This window comes from Mirounga angustirostris, unplaced genomic scaffold (assembly GCF_029215605.1).
Source record: "Mirounga angustirostris isolate CCGP_5_RB_7025 unplaced genomic scaffold, mMirAng1.0.hap1 SCAF_8, whole genome shotgun sequence".
NCBI classification, from domain to species: Eukaryota; Metazoa; Chordata; class Mammalia; order Carnivora; family Phocidae; genus Mirounga; species Mirounga angustirostris.
The window spans coordinates 10,210,878-10,232,894 of NW_026991716.1; the positions used below are offsets into that span (position 1 = coordinate 10,210,878).

Below are 22,017 nucleotides of genomic sequence, written 5' to 3' on the forward strand. Positions count from 1 at the left end.
GTCGGTTAAGCATCTGCATTCAGCTCAGGTCATGATCCTGGGTCCTGGGATTGAGTCCCGCGTCGGGCTCCCTGCTCACTAGAGAGCCTGCTTCTCCCTCACCTCCCCACTCGTGTACTCTCTCTCGCTCTCTCTCTCTCAAATAAGTAAAAATCTTTAAAACAACAACAACAACAACAGCCCACTACACAGCAGTGAGAAAGAACCAACCACAAACTACACAGCACCACATGGACATACCTTACAAACATAATGGCGATAAAGAAACCAGGCCCAGAAAAACACATACTGTAGTTTCCATTTACGTAAAGTTCAGTAAGCCAGCAAAGTGAGTAGGGGAGCAAGGGAAGGAGTGTGTGAGTGATAGGGGGTGTAGGGGGGGCTCCTGCGGGGCTGGGAAGAGTTCGATTTCTCTACTGGGAGTTGGCTAAAGAGGGACTCTCAGAAGCTTCACTGAGCTCCACATTTTGATTTGTGCATTTTCTGTTTGTATGTTATACTTCAATAAAAAAGTTACCTAAATAAACTCAAGACTGGCATACCATATGGCCCGGCAAATCTGGAATATTCCAGAGAAACTCTTGCATGCATGCACCAGGAGGCATGCAAGAATGCTCACGTGTATCTTACAGCCCGAAACGAGAAACCACCCTCACGGCCATGACCAGGAGAACAGATATGCTGTAGTAGGTAGATTCATGCAAGGCAATACTACACAGCAGGGAAAATCAATGAACTAGAGCTTAAGCATCAACATGGATGCTTGTGAAAAACCTCACTGTTGAGTAAAAAGAGCAAGTTGCAGAGGAACACAAACAACAGGACATAATTTATAACCAGTACAGAAATATAGAAAACTTTACATGTTGTTTTGGTCTCATAAATATGCATGAACTCTGTAACAAAAAGCAGAGGAATAATAAATGCAGAATTCAGAACACTGCAGAATACCTGCAGGGGAGGGAGGGAAAGAGAAGTACTGAGGGGCCCCCGGGGAGCTACAGAGGCCTTGGTAATGTTCTGCTTCTAAAACTGGGTGCTGGGTACCTGAGGGCTTGCTTTAAGTCTTTATTCCTTATGCATCATTAGAAACCCTCTTTTGTGTCTATGTATTAGTTCATATTAAAATGACCATATTGGGGTGCCCGGCTGTATCGGTCAATAGAGCACACAACTCTTAATCTCAGGGCTGGGAGTTCAAGCTCCACATTGGGCGGGGAGCCTACTTAAAAAAAAAAAAAAAGGGAGGAGGAGGAAAATGACCATATATACTTCGACACAGAAATTTCATTTCTTGGAACTTGATCCTACAAGCAGACTGAAAATGTCATAGATACAAAGCTATTCACTGAAGTACTGTCACTAGCAGTAAACATTTAAGTCACCTAAATACCCTTTAGTCAGGCTAAATTCATCAGGATACACCAATTCAATGGACTAAGTACTCCTTAAGAAAAAAGAGATCTTTATGTACTGATATGGAAGCATCTTTATATAAACTGACAGGGGCACCCGGGTGGCCAGTTGATTAAGTGTCCAACTCTTGATTTCGGCTCAGGTGGGGATATCAGGGTTGTGGGATCGAGCCCTAATGGGGCTCCACGCTGGACGTGGAGCCTGCTGGAGATTCTCTCCCTCCCTGTCTCTGGCTCCCTCTGCCCCTCACCGCACCCCCCACCAAAAGATACATTAACCAACAAAAGCAAACTCCAAAAGAGCAGGTATAGCTCACTACCGTTCTGTTTAATGTTGGTTTACAAATAAACCTTTCCAGACTCTGTCCTTGACAGAATACCCAGCTGAAGACCAAAGTGACTCTGGGTCAATAAACACCATTTAAATAAATATTTCAAAAGTTCAGGTTATGGATGGCAATCAATTGAGACTGCAGCAGTAGGTCTCAAAGGGGGCTCTCTGGAGGGGAGAAGGAGATGAGAAAATGTGATACCATAGTCAGAAGCTGGAATTTAAGACCTCAAAACCTTCAACTTTAAGATGGTGGGAGGCAGGAGGAGAGAAAGACAATTAAATTTTCAAAAACGTTAAGGGATCTGACACCCCAGAGTCCCTACTGGGAAAAAGTACTTGCTGTTAAAATACATTCAACCATGTGAGGAATCACAATAAAGAAGTGAGGGCAGAAGGAACTGTGGTACAGAAATTGAGGGGTACGGTAAAGCCACGTAAACACCGAAGAGTAAACAACGGAGAGATTACGGTGACTGAAAATAAATGACCCAAAACACGAACAGGAATTGGGAGTGAGGAAAAGGCGTGGTGGCCTGTAGTGTGTGATGTAATTTACTTTTTCCTCTTTCATGGTCACGTGTCAATGAGCATCTAAGATTGAAACATGCAACTTAAAAAAGAAGTTAGGGCGATTCCAACCTCCTAACATTCTCATCACGTATCTTCTTAATCTTTCGGGGAGATTTTATTTTATTCTATTTTTTTAGAGATTTTATTTATTTATTTGAGAACAAAGAGGGAGAGGGAGAAGCAGACTCCCCGCTGAGCAGGGAGCCCGATGTGGGGCTCGATCCCAGGACCCTGGGATCATGACCTGAGCTGAAGGCAGATGCTCAACAAACTGAGCCACCTAGGCGCCCCTCAGGGAGATTTTAGAAACTACTATTCTTTGTGATGAAGAAATAATTATTCCATGTTCAGCAAGTTCTTACTTCACTTTGGCTTCTTTTTCTTATGTTAAGTTTGGTCTTATGAAATGCAACCATAGAAACCAGCACGTGTGGTGTTATTTTTCACTCCGAAGTGATCTGTCAGCCAGGCCTTCTCCTTGCACACAGGTGGGAATATTCTCGAATGAACCTCATCAGACAATGGTTATTTCATGACGGTGACCGCATGAGTTTGGTTTTTTGCTATCATCTTTGTTCTTTTCTGTATTGCTTCAATGTTTCAAAGATGAGCACATGTCATTTTTCTAAAAAAACAAGCTCATTCTACAGAAAACCTTGGGCTTTTCCAAAGCAGCTCAAGTTGAAGAAAGTGAAAAAGACACAGACCACTGGAAGAAAAATCAACTAAACAGGACAAGGGACACAGATGATCTGAAGAATGAGTAGAAACAACGTCGACATTGCACTTTGTTATCACACACGAAAGAGAAGAGGGATGACAGAGAACTCCAAACCCAGTTAAACCACAGACAGGACAAATTACTTTCATATAAACTTTGCATGTAAAACACACCTAGTATTTAGTAACATAACATTATTAGATGTTTGTTTAATCCTTTAGAATAATTGTTTGGAATCCTCACAAAAACAGGTTGAGTGAAAATGGCCCCAAGGCTAATTTCTATTAAAATAGTCTGCTATTTTCCACTGCTCCCTAGCTGAGCTCTCCTTTAAATATTATAATGAAATCCACTTGAGAAATCATCTGAGGCACAGGTTCAAGTTAAGCTTAGTGCAACCTGGATACTGATCGGCTCGCCTTCACTAGCCTTCACTACTCCAACCCCGATTCCCGTCCCTGGACCCACTCAGCCTGGAATTACCAAGCCCCCCAACATCAGCCCCCTCCCTTGTTTTTCTCTCCTGTCCCGCAAACAGGGCTTCTGCTCCAAAGGTCCAGCCCGTGCACCAATTTAGGTGCTGAACTGAAAGGCTTCAGCACGAGACTTGCTAATTCCAGGACCCCGGTCCCCAGGCTTAGATCTGTGCTTTCCACCCTTCACTCCCAAACATCAAAAATGAAACAGGGATACCACCACAGATCCCACTAAGAGAAGAATAAGGGAACAGTGCAAACAACTCTAATAAATATGACAATGTAGATGAAATAAATTTCTTCAAAAACACAACTGTCTAGGTGTGCCTGGCTGGCTGAGTCAGTGGAACGTGTGACCCTTGATCTCGGGTGTGAGTTTGAGCCTTGCACTGGACAGATTACTTAAAAATAATCAGGGGCACCCAGGTGGCTTAGTCGATTAGGTGTCCTACTCTTGATTTCAGCTCAGGTCATGATCTCAGAGTGGTGAGATCTAGCCCCAAGTCGGGCTTTTTACTGCTTAAGATTCTCTCTCTCCCTTTCTCTGCCCCTCCCCCCACCACTTGCTCGCACACATGCACGCACACGTCCTCTCTCTGGAACAAAAAAAAATTTTTTTTTTAATTAAAAAAATTTGGGGACGCCCAGGTGACTCAGTCGGTTAAGCTTCCACCTTCGGCTCAGGTCATGATCCTGGGGTCCTGGGATCTAGTCCCACTTGGGGCTCCCCGCTCAGCAGGAAGCCTGCTTCTCCCCCTGCTTGAGCTCATGCGCTGACAATTTAAAAAAAAAATTTTTTTTTAAACCCACAAAACACAACTAATCTAAAACTGGTAGAATAAACCACGTGACTAGCCATGTATCTGTGATACTGACACCGAATTTGTCATTTCAAAACTTCTCACAAAGAAAACTAGCCCAATGTCTTCACTACTGAATTATACCAAACAGTAAAAAAGAAATCATTATCAACCTTAAACAGACTCTTTAACAAAACAGAGGAGGAGGATATACTTCTCATTCTGTCTTATGGAGGCAGCATAACTTGGATACCAGAACCTGACAAGGATATTACAAGAAAAGAAAATGACAGATCGTATTCCTCATGAACACAGGTGCAGAATTCCACAACAAAATATGAGCAAACGGAATCCAACAATACATTAAAGGATAATGTATTAAATACGAGTGGGATTCTCCCCCCCACCCAGGAACGCAAGGTTGTTTCAACATGCTAGAATCCGCACAAGTCACATTAATAGATTAAAGGAGAAAAACCCACATGATCACCACAGAAGACGCAGAGAAAGTTTCTGACAAAATCCAACATCCACTCATAATAAAACATTCTCAGCAAACTAGGGAGAGAGAGGAACTTCCTCAGTCTGATCAAAGATGTCTGTGAAAAGCTACGGCTAGCAATGGACATAATGATAAAATACTGAACACATTCCTCCTAAGTCAGGACCAAGAAGAGACAGCTGTTCTCCAACTTCTACTCAACTCTGTACTGATGATCCTGACCAAAGTAATAAGGCAAGAAGAAGAGCTAAAAAATTTAGTTTTTAAAAAAAGCACAAGAGTCGGGCGCCTGGGTGGCTCAGATGGTTAAGCGTCTGCCTTCGGCTCAGGTCATGATCCCAGGGTCCTGGGATCGAGTCCCACATTGGGCTCCCGGCTCAGCGGGGAGCCTGCTTCTCCCTCTGACCCTCTCCCCTCTCATGCTGTTTCTCTCTCGCTCGCTCTCTAAAAAATAAATAAAATCTTAAAAAAAAAAAAAAAAGCACAAGAGTCTTTATTCACAGTTGTTATGACTGTAGAAAACCCAAAGGAATCTACAAAAAGTTCTTCAAAATTTAATAAGAATTCAAGAAAGTCTCTGGGTAGATATACAAGTAAATTGTATTTCTATATAATTGTAATAAACAGCTTGAAAATAAAGTTAAAAATAAATTCCACTTATAATTACAGAAAAAGGCAAAATATCTAAAAATAAATTTAATAAAAGACACCCTCAGTGAAAACTAGGAAAAAACTCTGGAGAGAAATTAAAGAAAAGATGGAGAGATATACCATGCTCATGGATCAGAACAGAGGTTGGGAAACATTTTCTGTAAAGGGCCAGACAGTAAATATTTTAAATCCTGTGTATCGTATGGTCTACATCACAAACCCCTTACCACTATAGCATGAAAGCAACCATAGACAATATGTAACGAATGAGCATGGATGTATTCCAATAAAACTTTATTTTCAGAGGGGGAAGATGGCGGGAGAGGAGGAGGACCCTAGGCTTGCCCTGTCTCACAAATAACTAGACAACGATCAAATCATCCTAAATGCCCCAGAAATTGATCTGAAGACTGGGAGAACAAACTCCACGACTAAAGGGAGAAAAAGGCCACAGTGGAGAACGTAGAAGTGCAGAGATGTGGCTTGGAAGAGAAATGGATCCTGGCTGCTGTAGGAAGGAGGGAGCTGTGGTTGCAGAGACAGGCAAGAGAAGACTAGCACAGGGGGGAGTGCACAGGGAAAACGAATCCCCATAGCAACTGGCTTGGAAAGTAAGAAGGACGGAATTTTGTGAGTTCTTGCAACCAGCAGGACTTAAAGCCTGGAGTTCTAAAGATCAATGGAGTTGGCTGGGATACAGCCCAGAGGCGATCGGGGTTACTCTCGGAGAGAAGGCAAGGTGAACAGCCCTCAGACATACAGCATGGAAAAAACAGTGATCTGAAGACCACCTGGGGCACAAAGTGGGGAGGTTAGCTGTTCATCTCAGAGCATGTCCCAGAGAAGCAGCAATCATGGAGAGGTGCCTCTGGTAACAAAGGAACTGGCAGGAGCCATTTCTCTTGCCCGCCCTCAGCATTAACACAGAGCCACCCACAGGAACCAGCCCAGTGCCCACATTTGCTACCTAACTTGCTTACGTCAAGCCTCTCCCCAGCCCTGTGTTCCAGGGGAACCAACCTTGCCAGTCACGTTTGCCTAAATCCCAGCATGGCAGCCTGTTACTGCCAAAGGCCAGTGAAAACCCCTGCCCACACCGCATCTCCCCACCTTGGAGGTTTTCAAGGCCTAAGTTCTGGTGGCAGTAATGACGGGTCCCATTTCACAAGCAAGCCACAACACTCTAGTTAAAATGCACCAATCAGGCCAGGAACCAAACACTGCCCACAAAAGCAAAGAGGGCCTCTGCAGATGACTGGCCTGAAGGATAAAGTGTCCAGGACACAACATCAGAGCACTCCCAGCACACACTGGAGAGAGTCCCAGAAGCGCCAGGCTGGGGAACAGGGTACACTACATAGCAAGACACTACAGGACCTCTTCTTCATAAGGCCATTACCCTCAAGAATAGATGTAGCTGGTTTTCCTAACACAAAGAAACAGGCATAGAGACTTGGACAAGATAGGAGGAGAGAGGAATGTGCCCCAAATTAAAGAAAAGGACAATGCCACAGCCAGAGTCCTAAGGGAAACAGATATAAGTAACATGCCTGATGGAGAATTTAAAGCAATGATCACGATATTTACTGAACTTGAGAAAAGAGTAAAGGACAACACTGAAACCCTTGACACAGAGAAAAGGAATAACATAGCAGAGTGAAATGAAAAGCACACTCTTGGAATGAACAGCAGGATGAAAGCAGCAGAGGAAAGAATTAGTAACACAGAAGACAGAGTAATGGAAAGTAATCAAGTTGAACAAAAGAGAGAAAAGAATGATGCAAAATGAGAACAGATTTAGAGAACTCAGTGATGTCATCAAATGTAATAACATTCGCATTATAGGAGTCCCGGAAGGGGAAGAGAGAGAGAAAAGGGAGCAGAGAATTTACCTGAAGAAATAACAGCTGAGGGGCACCTGGGTGGTTCAGTCAGGTACGAATCCTCCTCTAGGTTTTGGCTCAGGTCATGGTCTTAGGATCATGGGATCGAGCCCTGAGTCGGGCTCTGCACTCAGTGTGGAGTCTGCTTGTCCCTCTCCCTCCCCCAGCCAGCACATGCACTCACACTCTCTCTCTCTTAAATAAGTAAATAAATAAAATCTTATTTAAAAAAAAAAAAAGAACGGCTGAAAAGTTCCCTAATCTGGGGAAGGGATGAGATATCCAGATCCAGGAGGCACAGAGAACCCCCAATAAAATCAACAAAAGCCAATCTACACCAAGACATACTGTAATTAAAATGGTAAAATATAGCAATAAGGAAAAAATATTAAGAGCAGTAATATAAATGAAGACAGTTACATAGAGAAAGGAAACCCCATAAGGCTATCCGCAGATTTTTCAGCAGAAACTTTCCAAGCCAGAAAACAGTGGCATGATATATTCAAAATGCCAAATGGGAAACACCTGCAGCCAAGAATACTCTTTCCAACAAGGCTATCATTCGGAATAGGAGAAGAGATAAAGAAAGGATAAGGAAACCTACAGGAATTCATGGCCACTAAACCAGCCTTACAAGTAATATTATAGGGGACTTTTCTGGGATGCCTGGGTGGCTCAGTGGTTAAGCGTCTGCCTTCGGCTCAGGTCATGACCCCAGGGTGCTGGGATCGAGTCCCACATCAGGCTCCTTGCTCAGTGAGGAGCCTGCTTCTCCCTCTCCCTCTGCTGCTCCCCCTGCTTGTGCTCTGTCTCTCTCTCTGCTCCCCCTGCTTGTGCTCTGTCTCTCTCTCTGACAAATAAATAAATAAAAATCCTAAAAAAAAAAAAAATATAGGGGACTTTTTGAGTGGAAAGACCAAAAATGATCGTATGAGGGTAGGAAACACAGAAGCAGCAAAAATGAGTATTTCTATAAAAAATTAATCAAGGAACACACAAAATAAAAGGATGTAAAATATGACACCCTATACCTAAAACGTGGGGAAGACAGGAGAAAAGAATGGGTTCAAACCTAAATGACCATCAACTTAACACAGACTGCTACATGACGAAGAGGTTATATATAAACCTAATGGTAACCACAAATCAAAAACCACCAACAAATATGCAAAGAATGAAGAGAAAGAAATCCAAATATATCTCTAAAGAAAACCAGCAAACCATGAAAGGGAAAAAGACAAGGATCAGAGGAAATCTTCAAAAGCAAATGACAAAATAAGTAATGAAATGGCAATAAATACTTATCTATCAATAATGACACTGAATGTACGTGAACTAAATGCTCCATTCAAAAGACACAGCGTGACAGAATGGATTAAAAAACAAGACCCATGTATGCTGCCTACAAGAGACTCATTTTAGACTTAAAAGCACCTGCAGATTGAAAGTGAGGAATGGAGAAACATTTATCATGCAAATGGATGTTAAAAGAAAGCTGGAGTAGCAATACTTCTATTGGACAAAGCAGACTTTAAAAGAAAGCCTTTTAATATATAAATATTATATATTTTACCCTATAATAAAGGGGATAATCCAACAAGAAAACCTAACAATTATAAATATTTATTTACCCGGGGGCCTTGGTGGCTCAGTTGGTTAAGTGTCGGACTCTTGGTTTTGGCTTGGATCATGGTCTCAGGGTCATGGGGTCAAGCCCCATGTTGGACTCCTCGCTCAGATTGCTTGAGATTCTCTGCCCCTCCCCCTGCTCACTCTTTCTAAAATAAATCTTTTAAAAAAAATATTTATGCACCCAACACAGGAACACCCAAATACATAAAACAATTAATAACAAACATTAAGGAACTAATCGATAATTCAAAAATAGTAGGGGACTTTAACACCTGACTTACATCAATGGACAGATTATCTAAAAAGAAAGTCAACAAGAGAACAATGGCTTTGAGTGTTACATAGGAACAGTATGACAACACTATCTCTTAAATCCTTAAGACATATATTCAGAACATTTCATCCTAAAGCAGCAGATACACATTCTTTTCAAGTGTACACGGAACATTCTCCAGAACAGATCACATATTAGACCACAAAACAAGCCTCAACAGGGGCACCTGGGTTAAGCATCTGCCTTCGGCTCAGGTCATGATCCCAGGGTCCTGGGACCGAGCCCCGCACCAGGCTCCTGACTCAGTGGGGAGCCTGCTTCTCCCTCTCCCTCTGCTTCTCTCCCTGCTCATGCTCTATCTCTGTGTCTCAAATGAATAAATAAAATCTTAAAAAAAAAACCACCACCACCAAGCCTTAACAAATTTAAAAAGATCAAAGTCACACCATGCATCTTTCCTTTTTTTTTTTTTTTATTTGACAGAGAGAGAGATAGCGAGAGCAGGAACACAAGCAGGGGGAGTGGGAGAGGGAGAAGCAGGCTTCCTGCTGAGCAGGGAGCCCGATGTGGGACTCGATCCCAGGACTCTGGGATCATGACCTGAGCCGAAGGCAGACGCTTAACGACTGAGCCACCCAGGCGCCCACCATGCATCTTTTCTGACCGCAATGCTATGAAACTAGAAGTCAACCACAAGAAAAAATCTGGAAAGGGCACAAATACATGGAGGTTAAATAACATGCTATTAAACAATGAATGGGTCAACCAAGAAATACAAGAAGAAATTTTAAAAGTACATGGAAATAAATGAAAGTGAAACACGATGATTCAAACCTTTGGGACACAGCAAAAGCAGTCCTAAAAGGGAAGTATATAGCCAATAGAGGCCTACCTCAAGAAGCAAGAAAAATCTCAAACAACCTAATCTTACACCTAAAGGAGCTAGAAAAAGAACAAATGAAGCCTAACACCAGCAGAAGGAAGGAAAAAATTAAGATTAAAGCAGAAATAAGTGCTATATAAACTAAAAAAAAAAAAACAAAACAATAGAACAGATGAATGAAACCAGGAGCTGGTTCTTTGGGGAAAAAAACAAACAAAAAAACAATAAAACTGATAAACGTCTAGGCAGACTGATCGAGAACAAAAGAGAAAGGACTCAAAGTCACAAGTGAGAGAGGAGAAATAAAAACCACCATCACAGGGGCGCCTGGGTGGCTCAGTTGGTTAAGCGACTGCCTTCGGCTCAGGTCATGATCCTGGAGTCCCGGGATCGAGTCCCACATCGGGCTTCCTGCTCGGCAGGGAATCTGCTTCTCCCTCTGACCCTCCTCCCTCTCATGCTCTCTGTCTCTCATTCTCTCTCTCAAATAAATAAATAAAAAATCTTAAAAAAGCAAAAAACAAAAAAACAAAAAACCACCACCACAGAAATATAAACAATTGCAACAGTTTATTATAAAAAACAATATGCCAACAAATTGGACAACCTAGAAGAAATGGATAAATTCGTAGAACATATAACCTACCAAAACTGAAGCAGGAAGAAACACAAAATTTGAACAGACCAATTACCAACAAAGAAATTGAATCAGTAACAACAACAACAAAAAACTCCCAACAAAAATCCAGAACCAGATGGCTTCACAGCTGAATTCTACCAAACGTTTAAAGAAGAGTCAATACCTATTCTTCTCAAACTATTCCAAAAATTAGAAAAGGAAGGAAAACTCCCAGATTTATTCTGTGAGGCCAGCATTATTACCCTGATACCAAGATCAGATAAAGACCACAAAAAAGAGAACTACAGGCCAATATCTCTGATGAACATAAAATGCAAAAATCTATGCTAAGAATATCCAATGGGAAAAAGACAGTCTCTTCAACAAATGATGTTGGAAAAAGTGAACAGCTACATGCAGAAGAATGAAACTAGGCCACTTTCTTACACCATACACAAAAATAAACTCAAAATGCATTAAAGGCCTAAACGTGAGGTCTGAAACCATAAAAATCCTTGAAGAGAACACAGGCAGTAACTTCTTTGACATTGGCCATGGCAACATTTTTCTAGATAGGTCTCCTGAGGCAAGGGAAACAAAAGCAAAAATAAACTATTGGGACTACATCGAAATAAAAAGCTTCTGCACAGTGAATGAAACCGTCAACAAAACTAAGAAGTAACCTACTGAATGGGAGACGGTATTTGCAAATGACTTAGCTGATAAAGGGTTAGTATCCAAAATATATAAAGAACCAATACAACTCAACACCGAAAAAAAACAAATAACCCAACCAAAAATGGGCAGAAGACGTGAACAGACATCTCTGCAAAAAGACATACAGATGGCTAACATACACATGAAAAGAAGCTCAACATCACTCATCAGGGAAATGCAAATCAAAACCACAATATCACCTCACACCTGTCAGGATGGCTAAAATCAACAACACAAGAAACAAGTGTTGGTGAGGATGTGGAGAAAAAAGAACCCTCTTGCACTGTTGGTGGGAATGCAAACTGGTGCAGCTGGTGTGGAGAACAGTATGGAGGGTCCTCAAAAAGTTAAAAACAGAACTACCCTATGATCCAATAATTGCACTAGTGGGTATTTACCCAAAAAATACAAAAACACTAATTCAAAGGGATATGTACACCCGTTTGTTTATTGCAGCATTATCTACAATTGCCAAATTACAGAAGAAGCCCAAGTGTCCATCGACAGATGACTGGATAAAGAAGATGTGGTATATATACACAATGCAATATTATTCAGCCATAAAAAAGGAATGAAATCTTGCCTTTTTGTAACAACATGGATGGATCTAGAGTATAATGCTAAGTGAAATAAGTCAGTAAGAGAAAGACAAACACCATATATTTCACTCGTATGTGAAGTTTAAGAAACCAAACAAGCAAAGGAAAAGAAAAGAGAGAGACAGAAACATACCAAGAAGCAGACTCTTAAATATACAGAACAAACTGATGGTTGCCAGAGGGGAGGTGGGTGGGGGATGGGGAAATAGGTGACGGGGATTAAGGAGGGCACTTATCATGATGAGCACTGAGTACAGAATTACTGAAACACTAGATTATACACCTGAAACTAATATTTAAAAAAAAGTTAGACATTTTAAATACTAAGTAATTGCCACATAAAAAAAAAAAAGGCACAGTATATCAACCATGTCAGATTCCTAATTGCCCAAACATATCCATTCATCCCTTCTTCCTTACTAAAAGGATCCTGGTTTTGACTGATATTGCAACATGCTCAGTTACACTTCCTTCCTTTATCTCTCTACTGTTGTTCACAGTAGTTGCATGATCCTGTTCTGGCAATGAGCTGTAAAGAGAAATCTACTGTTGGAACTTTCTGGAAAGCTACTATTTTACCAATAAAAGACGGAGCAGCTCAGCTGGCACACCTCTCTTGCCCTTTGCCTTTCTCATCTTTTCTGCTTAGAATTTGGACACAATGGCTGATGGTACAGCAACCATCTTCTGGTGGGACTCGAAACTGGTACGGAGACTTCCCTGGGCAGCCACGCCAGCCCTGGACAGGCTATTTCCAAACTGCTTATCATGAGAAAAAAATAAAGTCTTCAATCAGTTAAGCTATCACAGATGGGGGCCCGTAATCCCGACAAAATGATCAATACAATAAATGAAAAATATACACCATCACTCCTTAGTTACAACTAAATCAACCTACCCATTAAGTCAAAAGGAAAACCAACAGAGCTCATACCTTAATAGTAGTATTCAATTTCATACCACATCGGTAGGTCCTTGCTATCTGTGGAGTAAGATGGATTTCCTTGGTAAGCTGTCTCCATTTTCTACACTCAGGTTTTGTACACTGAACCTAGATGGAAAGCAAGATGTCAAGGTCAGTGAGTTGGCTAATCTTGAGCTAGCATGTCTATCCTCCACCACTCACTCTGCCATTCTTTCTGTAAGATCTGACCAACCTTTTCTTTTTTTTTTTTTTTAAAGATTTTATTTATTTATTTGACAGAGAGAGACACAGAGAGAGAGGGAACACAAGCAGGGGGAGTGGGAGAGAGAGAAGCAGGCTTCCCGCGGAGCAGGGAGCCCGATGCGGGGCAGACGCCTAACGACGGAGACTCCCAGGTGGCCTCCCAGGTGCCCTTGAAGGCTGTGCTAAAGAGCTTGGGCCTGATCGGCCTGGGGAGCTCTACCAACACAGAACTCGGGCAGGAGCCATAAAGTTAATCTGGGCAGCGAGGTTTCACTGAGACTTTTCTTCTTTTTAAAAAAAAATCTTAAAACAATATTTTAAAATTTTTAATTGCTTAAAAAAATTTTTTAGGGGCGCCTGGGTGGCTCAGTTGGTTAAGCGACTGCCTTCGGCTCAGGTCATGATCCTGGAGTCCCGGGATCGAGTCCCACATCAGGCTCCCTGCTCAGCAGGGGGTCTGCTTCTCCCTCTGACCCTCTTCCCTCTCGTGCTCTCTGTCTCTCATTCTCTCAAAAAAAAAAAAAAATCTTAAAAAAAAAAAATTTTTTTTAAATGGCCAGTTCCGTAGTGTTAAGTATACTCACACCATGACACAACCAATCTCTACAGCTTTTTCATCTTACAGAACTAACATTCTGTGCCCATGAGACGGCCCCCGGGGCATTCTCTCTCCAGCTCCTGGCACCCACCATCCTACTTTCTGTCTCTGTGAATTCGAACACTCTCGGTAGCTCATACAAATGGAATCATACAGTATTTGTCTTTTCTGTGACTTATTTCACTTAGCATGCCCTCAAGGTTCATCTATGGGGTAGCACGGTCAGAATTTCCTTCCTTTTTAAGGCTGAGTAATACCCATCATATGCTTATATCCTATATTAGCATGCATTTTGTTTATCCATTCACCCACAGATGGATACTTGGGTTGCTTCCATCTCTTGGCTATTGTGAATAATGCTGTTATGAACATGGCAGTGCAAATCTCTCTTTGAGATCCTGGTTTCAATTCTTCTGGATATATGCCCAGAAGAGGCATTACTGGGTCCTATGGAAATCCCACTCTTCATTATTTTAGAAACCACCATACTGGTTGTTTTTTATATTTGTCACCCAAAATGCACAAGGGTTCCAGTTTCTCTACATCCTTGCCAATATTTGTCATTTTCTGGCTTTTTTGATAGTAGCCATCCTAACTGGTGTGAGATTTTCTTCTTCTTTTTTTTTTAAGATTTTATTTATTTGACAGAGAGATACACAGCGAGAGGGGAACACAAGCGGGAGAGTGGGAGAGGGAGAAGCAGACTCCCCACCGAGCAGGGAGCCTGATGAGGGGCTCAATCCCAGGACCCTGGGATCAGGACCTGAGCCGAAGGCAGATGCCCAACGACTGAGCCACCCAGGCGCCACCCCCCGACCAACCTTTTCGTGAGTACTTTTTCCTCCCCCTTGCATCACCACCACCCATACAATCCACTTTTCCCCCACGGGGATAATGACTTCTGATTCAATACTAGCTTTGGCACCAGGAAAGGGCAAAGGGGATCCAAGCACTGTTGTCAGAAAGGCTTTCCAGTTCTAACCTAAGGAAATGATCAGAGTTAAATTTAGTCAAAAAGTATGCACATTAAGTGCAGTGTGGGATCCTGGGCTAGATCCTGGAATCGTAAGGACACTGGAGAAAAACCTGATGAAATCCAAATAAAGTCTGTAATGTAGTTATTAGTACTGTACCGATGTTAATTTCTGAGCTTTACATTATGGTTGGTGGATGATAACGTTAGGAGGAACTGGATGAAGGATATATGGGAATTCTCTGTTACTATCCTTATAACTTTTCTGTAAATTTAAGATTATTCCAAAATATAAGGTTTATTTTTTTAAAGTGTGCAGATATTGGGGCACCTGGGTGGCTCAGTCAGTTAAGCGTCTGCCTTCAGCAAAGGTCATGATCCCAGGGTCCTGGGATCGAGCCCCGCATCGGGCTCCCTGCTCTGCGGGAAGCCTGCTTCTCCCTCTCCCCTTGCTTGTGTTCCTTCTCTCACTGTGTCTCTCTCTATCAAATAAATAAAAAATCTTTAAAGTGCAGATATCCATATGGAAAGAATTAAGTTGGATGACTACTTCACATACATACAAAAATTAACTCAAAATGGGGGCATCTGGGTGGCTCAGTCAGTTAAGCGTCTGACTCTTGGTTTCAGCTCAGGTCATGATCTCATGGGTCGTGAGACTGAACTCGTGGTGGGCTCTGCACTCAGTGGGGAGTCTGCTTGAGACTCTCTCTCCTTCTCCCTCTGCTCCCGCTCATGCACACTCTCTCTCTAAATCTTAAAAAAAAAAAAAACTCAAAATGGATCAAACATCTAAATAAAGAGCTGAAGTGATAAAACTCTTAGAAGAAAACATAGGAGTCAATCTCAGATTTGGCAATAGATTCTTGGATAGGACACCAAAGCACAAGCAGCAAAAGAAAAAAAAATGGATAAACTGAACTTCAAAACAAGAAACTTTGCACATCAAAAGATACTATCAAGAAGTGAAAAGGCAACCCGTAGGAGAAAGTATTTGTTTAAAATTTAAAAATGGGTTGTTTAAAAAAGATGCCTTTTATTTATTTTTCTTGTCTGATTGCTGCATAAAGAAATAAAAGGCATCCAAATTGGTATAAAAGAAGTAAAACTGTCACTACTGGCAGATGACATATATATAGAAAACTCTTAAAGACTCCACCAAAAAACTATTAGAATAAATGAATTCAGGAAAGTTGCAGAATATAACATTAATATAGAGAAATCAGTTGTGTTTCTACACACTAATAATGGAAGTAGCAGAAAAAAAAATTAAGAAAACAATCGCATTTACAATTGCACCAAAAAGAATAAAAATACCTAGGAATAAACTTAACCAAGGAAGTGAAAGACCTGTACTCTGAAAACTGTAAGATGTTAATGAAAAAATGTGATGATACAAATGGAATGATTTATCATACTCACGGATTGAAAGAATATTGTTAAAATGTCCATACTACCCAAAGCAATCTACAGATTTAATGCAATTCCTATCAAAATACCAACAGCATTTTTCATAGAACTAAAATAATCCTGAAATTTGTATGGAACTACAAAAGACCTTGAATAGCCAAAGCAGTCTTAAGAAAGAACAAAACTAAAGCTATCACAATCCCAGATGTTAAGATATACAACAAAGCTGTGGTAATCAAAATACTATGGTACTGGCCCCAAAACACACAGGTCAATGGAACAGGAGAGACCCCAGAAATAAACCCATGTCTATATGATCAATTAATCTACAGTGGGGAGGCAAGAATATACAATGGGGGAAGGACAGTCTCTTCGACAAACAGTGCTGAGAAAACTGGACAGCTACATACAAAAGAATGAAACTGGACCACTTTCTCTCACCATACACAAAAATAAACTCAAAATGGATGAAAGATCTAAATGTGAGACCTGAAACTGTAAAACTTCCAAAAGGAACCATGGGCAGTAAGTTCCTGGACACTGGCCTTAGCAACAGATTTATGGGTATGTCTTCTGAGGCAAGGGAGACAAAAGCAAAAATAAACAGTTGGGACTACATCAAAATAAAAAGCTTTTGCACAGTGAAGAAACCATCAACAAAACCCAAAGGCAACCCAGTGAACAGAAGATATTTGTAAATGACATATCCAATAGTTAATATCCAAACTATATAAGGAACTTCTACAATTCAACACCAAGAAAACAAATAATCCAATTAAAAAATGGGCAGAGGGCCTGAATAGACATTTTTCCAAAGAAACATGAAAACATGAAAAGATGCTCAACATCACTCATCATCAGGGAAATGCAAATCAAAACCACAATGATACCACCTTACACCTATCAGAATGGCTAGTGTTAAAAAAAAAAGAAATAAGTGTTGGTGAGAATGTGAAGGAAAAGGAACACTTGTGCATTGTTGGTAAGAATATAAATTGTTGCAACCACTGTGGGAAACATATGGAGTTTCCTCAAAAAATAAATAGAATTACCATATGATCCAGTAACTCCGCTCCTGGGTATCTACCCAAAGAAAACAAAAACACTAATTTGAAAAGACATATGCACCCTATGTTTACTGTAGCACTGTTTAAAAAAGCCAAGATATGAAAGCAGCCCAAGTGTCCATCGATAGATGAATGAATAAGAAGTGAGATACACACACACCCACACACACAATGGACTATAACACAAACATAGAAAGAATGAGATTTTGCTATTTGTAACAACATGGATGAACTTAGAGAACATTGCATTAAGTGAAACTAATCAGAGAAAGGTAAATACCATGTGATTTTTCTTATATGTGGAAACTAAAAAATGAACGAAGAGGAAAACAAAGAGACTCTTAAATACAGAGGACAAACTGGTGGTTGCAGAGGCGAGGTGGGTAGAGGGATGGAACAGGTGAAAGCAACTAAGAGCTACAAACTTCCAGTTATAAATTAAGTCACAGAAATGAAATGTACAGCATAGGGAATACAATCAATGATTTTTAAAAAATGGGCAAAAGACTTGCACGGATATTTCTCCAAAGAAGATAAACAAATGGTCCATAAGCACCCCAAAAAATGCATTAATCATTATGAAAATGCAAATCAAAACTACAATGAGATACTCCCACGAGGGGTATCTCTCATTCATGCCTACTGCGATAGTTAGAATCAAAATAATGGAAAACAAGAGTTGATGAGGATGTGGCAAAATCTGAACCCCACTCAGTGCTGCTGGGAATGAAGACCATGCAGCAGTGTGCTGTGGAAGAGAGTCTGGTTGTCCCTCAAAGGATTAAATAGTTACCATTACAACCCAGTAATTTTATTGCTAGGTATATGCCAAACAGAACCGAAAACAGGTATTCAAATCTTCATGTACAGATGTCCATACCAGCAACTATATTCAATAACTAAAAAGTGAAAACAACCCAAACGTCCACCAACAGATGACTGATGAATGGATAAATAAAATCTGACCAATCCATACAGTGAAATATTATCCATGAAAAGGAATGAATTACAACACAGACGAACCTCAAAAACATGATGCTACTTGAAAGAAGCCAGTGATGAAAGGTCACATACTGCATGATTCCTTTATATAAAACATCCAAAATAGGTATCTCACAAAGACAAAGATCAGTGGTTGCCAGGGGCTGGGGGAGGGGGATTGGAAAGTGACTGTTCGATGGGCACAGGTTTCCTCTGTGAATGATGAAAATGCCTTGGAATTAGCATTTGGTTGCACAATATTATCAATGTATTAAATGCCACTAAATCGTGCACTTTAAAATAGTTAATGTGGGGGCACCTGACTAGCTCAGGGGAAGAGCATGCAACTCTCGATCTTGGGGTCATGAGTTCAAGCCCCACGTTGTGTGTAGAGAGTACTTAAAATAATAAAACTTAAAAAAAAAAAAAATAGTTCATTTTATGTGAACCTTGCTTCGATAAAAAAAATTGAAGTATGCAAGAGAAGCTCAAAATTACCTATAGTATTTTTAAAATTAGTAAATCATTTATTAAATGATAGTATATTTATCTAATATATACGATCACTAAAATATATTTTCAAAGAACGGCTACATGGGAAAGTAAAATTAAATCGATAAACTAAAAGCTACAAAAAATTATATGCAAAGTATGATTTTCGACCTAAGATCTGTATGCTTCTTTGTACTATGTGAATTATCAAGGTTTTCAACAGAAATTTAAAAAGTGATGTGTTTTAACAGACCTAGAAAGAAGAATAAGTGTAATAACATAAAGACTTCCTAAAAAAATCAGTATTTTCATTCATTCCTGCCTTTTGCTCCTCAAATGTTTCCTAGGACAATACAGCATTACACTTTTTACCCAGTAGGGGAGCTGCTGGTCTGCCATGAAAGCTTTGGGACTAGGTTCGGTTTTTCCATTGCTAGTCCATATTTTTTTCCAGGTAGTGTATTTGTCATATCCGTCCTTATGGCTGAAAAAGAATAAAAATAAATATATCAAGCTAGAAGTTCACTAGGTTTTCCAAACAGGTGGCAGGTCAGTAAGCCTTTCGTCAAGGACTTAACCGGCCATATTATAAGGAGAGGGAAAGTTATCTCCGCACCCATCAAACAAGTGGTTGGGAGGGGTGCATTCCTTCCAGTTTAGTATGGAAAACTATTAAGATGGGATGGCTTCCAGTCTGTCCAGCACCCCAGAGTTGTCAGCATCCTCCCCCAAATCTCTGCATCACTGCCCCATGCACAGTCACAGAACAGCAAAGCAGGGCCTAGATTTTTCAGAACTTGCAGACTAGAAAGAACAACTGTCTCGTAACGGATTTTCTGAGCCCTGAGCGTGGACACACACAGCAGGCACACACCCAGCCACTGGACCACAGTTCTGGCACAGCTGTAGTCAGCTCAGGCGTGGCGGAAAGGGTGGAATAATTCAGTAAGCCCGGGGGCTCCATCTCAACTGTCTGACCCCTTCTGCAGCCGCCCCCCGCCCCACCATCCCCTCTGCAAGCTCCAACAATTAGTGAACAAACCTTCTGTAGTAATGGTCAAAGCATTCATTACAGAAATGCTCCCCACAGGAGAGGTGATACCATCGGGATGTGTAGCCGTTTTTGGCACATCTGAAAATAGCAAAAAAAAGTGTAGCTTTGGTAATGATAAGCATTTCTTCTTGCTTTTTTAAAAACAGGTCTTGAGCACATCCTATGAGCCCATTTTGTACCATCTCCACTTAGAATCCTAACCACCAAGAACTGATGACCAGGGAAACTTAAAAGGATGTCTGATACCTAATAAAACTTGGTGAAGACACAGGGACTTAAAGACCTGTGGTACCTAACCCAGCTGGCTGCACACAAGGGCCTGGGGCTTAGACGTTTTCTCCCAGGACTCCCCAGAGCAATGAGTTTTAGGACACGAAACAAGGAATGTCGCTGTGCTTGCTGCAAGCTGCGTGTGTATGGAGGAGACCTGGGCAGTCTCTAGCAGCAACATATGGCCCAACACTGAATAGCCAGCTGCAATCTGACCACCAAGCAGGCTCCCCGGCGAACAGAACCTGTCAAAGAGCCAATAACGTAGCCAAAGAATGACCTATGGTGCCACGGTGAACACTACCACCACCACCTCTTTGTGGTTAAAAAACAAAAATGGGATTTGTTTTCCAGGTTTTATTGACTCAGAAGCCTTAACTGAAGATTTTTCTCGGGAAGTAAAAGGTCAGATGACTTACAGTATCTCTCTCTTTAGGAAAACTATCTTGGGAGGGTGATGCTCCCACCAAGAATGCTCTCCCGGGCAGGGAGGGGAGGCCGACCGCCTGCTTCACAGACCTTTCAGAAGCGCTTGCAAAGCACACAGGACACGCTACTGTGCAGCCAGACTTCTCACATCGCCTGTATTTCTTCTCTGACCCACCGTCTTCGTCCTCGTCTGTCGTCTCTGTTGCTTTTTTCTTCGCCTGAGGAAGAACCAGCTGAGGTTACACGATTTCCCCCAGAAGGGCCCCGGGTGAAGGAAGTAGAAGGTTCGTGACTGAAACAACTTCCACGCTGTGAAGCTCAACAACACCCTGCCAGTAGGTGAGGGGCTGATGATACAGCAAGTCCCTTGAGCCTGCAGTGTGCAAATAATTCACTGACTTGCTGGAAATACAGAAACCACATGCGAATGACAGGTCTCCGAGGACAGAGCCAAAATGCACGTGAGCCTTTCTTAGGAAAAAGCTGTACCAGTCAAAACAAAAGTCACTCTGAAATAAAGTTGTTTTTTTTTTTAATTTGATAGAGAGAGAGAGAAAGTGAGAGAGAGCATGAGCCCGGGGAGTGGGGGGAGTGGAGAGGGAGAAGCAGGCTCCCCACTGAGCAGGGAGCCCGACAAGGGACTCAGTCCCAGGACCCTGGGATCATGACCTGAGCGAAGGCAGATGCTTAACCCACTGAGTCACCGAGCCGCCCCCCAATTTTCTTCCCTTTAATTAGAACAGTCATATCCTCTCAGTACTGCAGATTTTAAAAAATTGAATAATTTTATTATTTTTTTTAAGTTTTTGTATTTAAGTCATCTCTACACCCAACATGGGGCTGCTCACCACCCCAAGGTCAGGAGTGGCACACTCTTCCGACTAAGCCATCCAGGTGCCCCCAAAAGCTGAATAATTTTAGAAAAAGAGTTACATCGTTCAATATTTTTCTTAAAAAAAAAAAAAAAGCCCTAGAAAAGAGATGGCAGCAAGTAACCTGCCAAGAGCAGCCAACCAGCTACAAACTGAAGTCCACATTCCTATGAATGACGCCAAGCCAAGCACAATCTGGCCTCAGCTCACATCCTGGGAGCAACCACACAGCTGTGGTTCTCTGAACAGCTCATGCTGATTCACACTCTGTGCCCCTGTCTTTGCAGTTCCCTCTGCCAGATGTACTTTTTTCTACATTCTATCACTTTATCTCACTGTGCCGTGATTGTTCCAAGGGGAATTTCTCCGCTAGGCTACAAGTTCCTTGAGGACTGGAATTGTACCTTTTCATCTCTAATACTTCAGCCCCAATCATACTAACGTTGTGGGGCACCAGGCTGGCTCAGTCAGTGGAACATGCAACTCTTGATCTCAGGGTTGGGAGTTCAAGCCCCACGTTGGGTGTAGAGATGACTTAAAAATAAAAAAACTTGGGGCATTTGGGTGGCTCAGTCGGTGAAGCGTCCAACTCTTGATTTCAGCTCAGGTCATGATCTCAGGGTTGTG

General features: G+C 41.6%; 1 protein-coding gene across 3 annotated transcripts in view; it reads right to left on the minus strand.

Moving 5' to 3' along the window:
* Positions 1-22,017, minus strand: part of KDM1B (lysine demethylase 1B) — a 58,697-nt gene that overhangs the window by 32,418 nt on the left and 4,262 nt on the right. For all 3 annotated transcript variants that reach the window (XM_064597115.1, XM_054505714.2, XM_045866318.3), the window contains exons 3-6: positions 20,609-20,736; positions 19,808-19,897; positions 19,138-19,249; positions 13,011-13,127 (exon numbers count right to left, since the gene is read on the minus strand). In XM_064597115.1, coding sequence (XP_064453185.1) covers positions 13,011-13,127; positions 19,138-19,249; positions 19,808-19,897; positions 20,609-20,736 — 447 coding nt within the window. The remainder of the gene's footprint in view (positions 1-13,010; positions 13,128-19,137; positions 19,250-19,807; positions 19,898-20,608; positions 20,737-22,017) is intronic.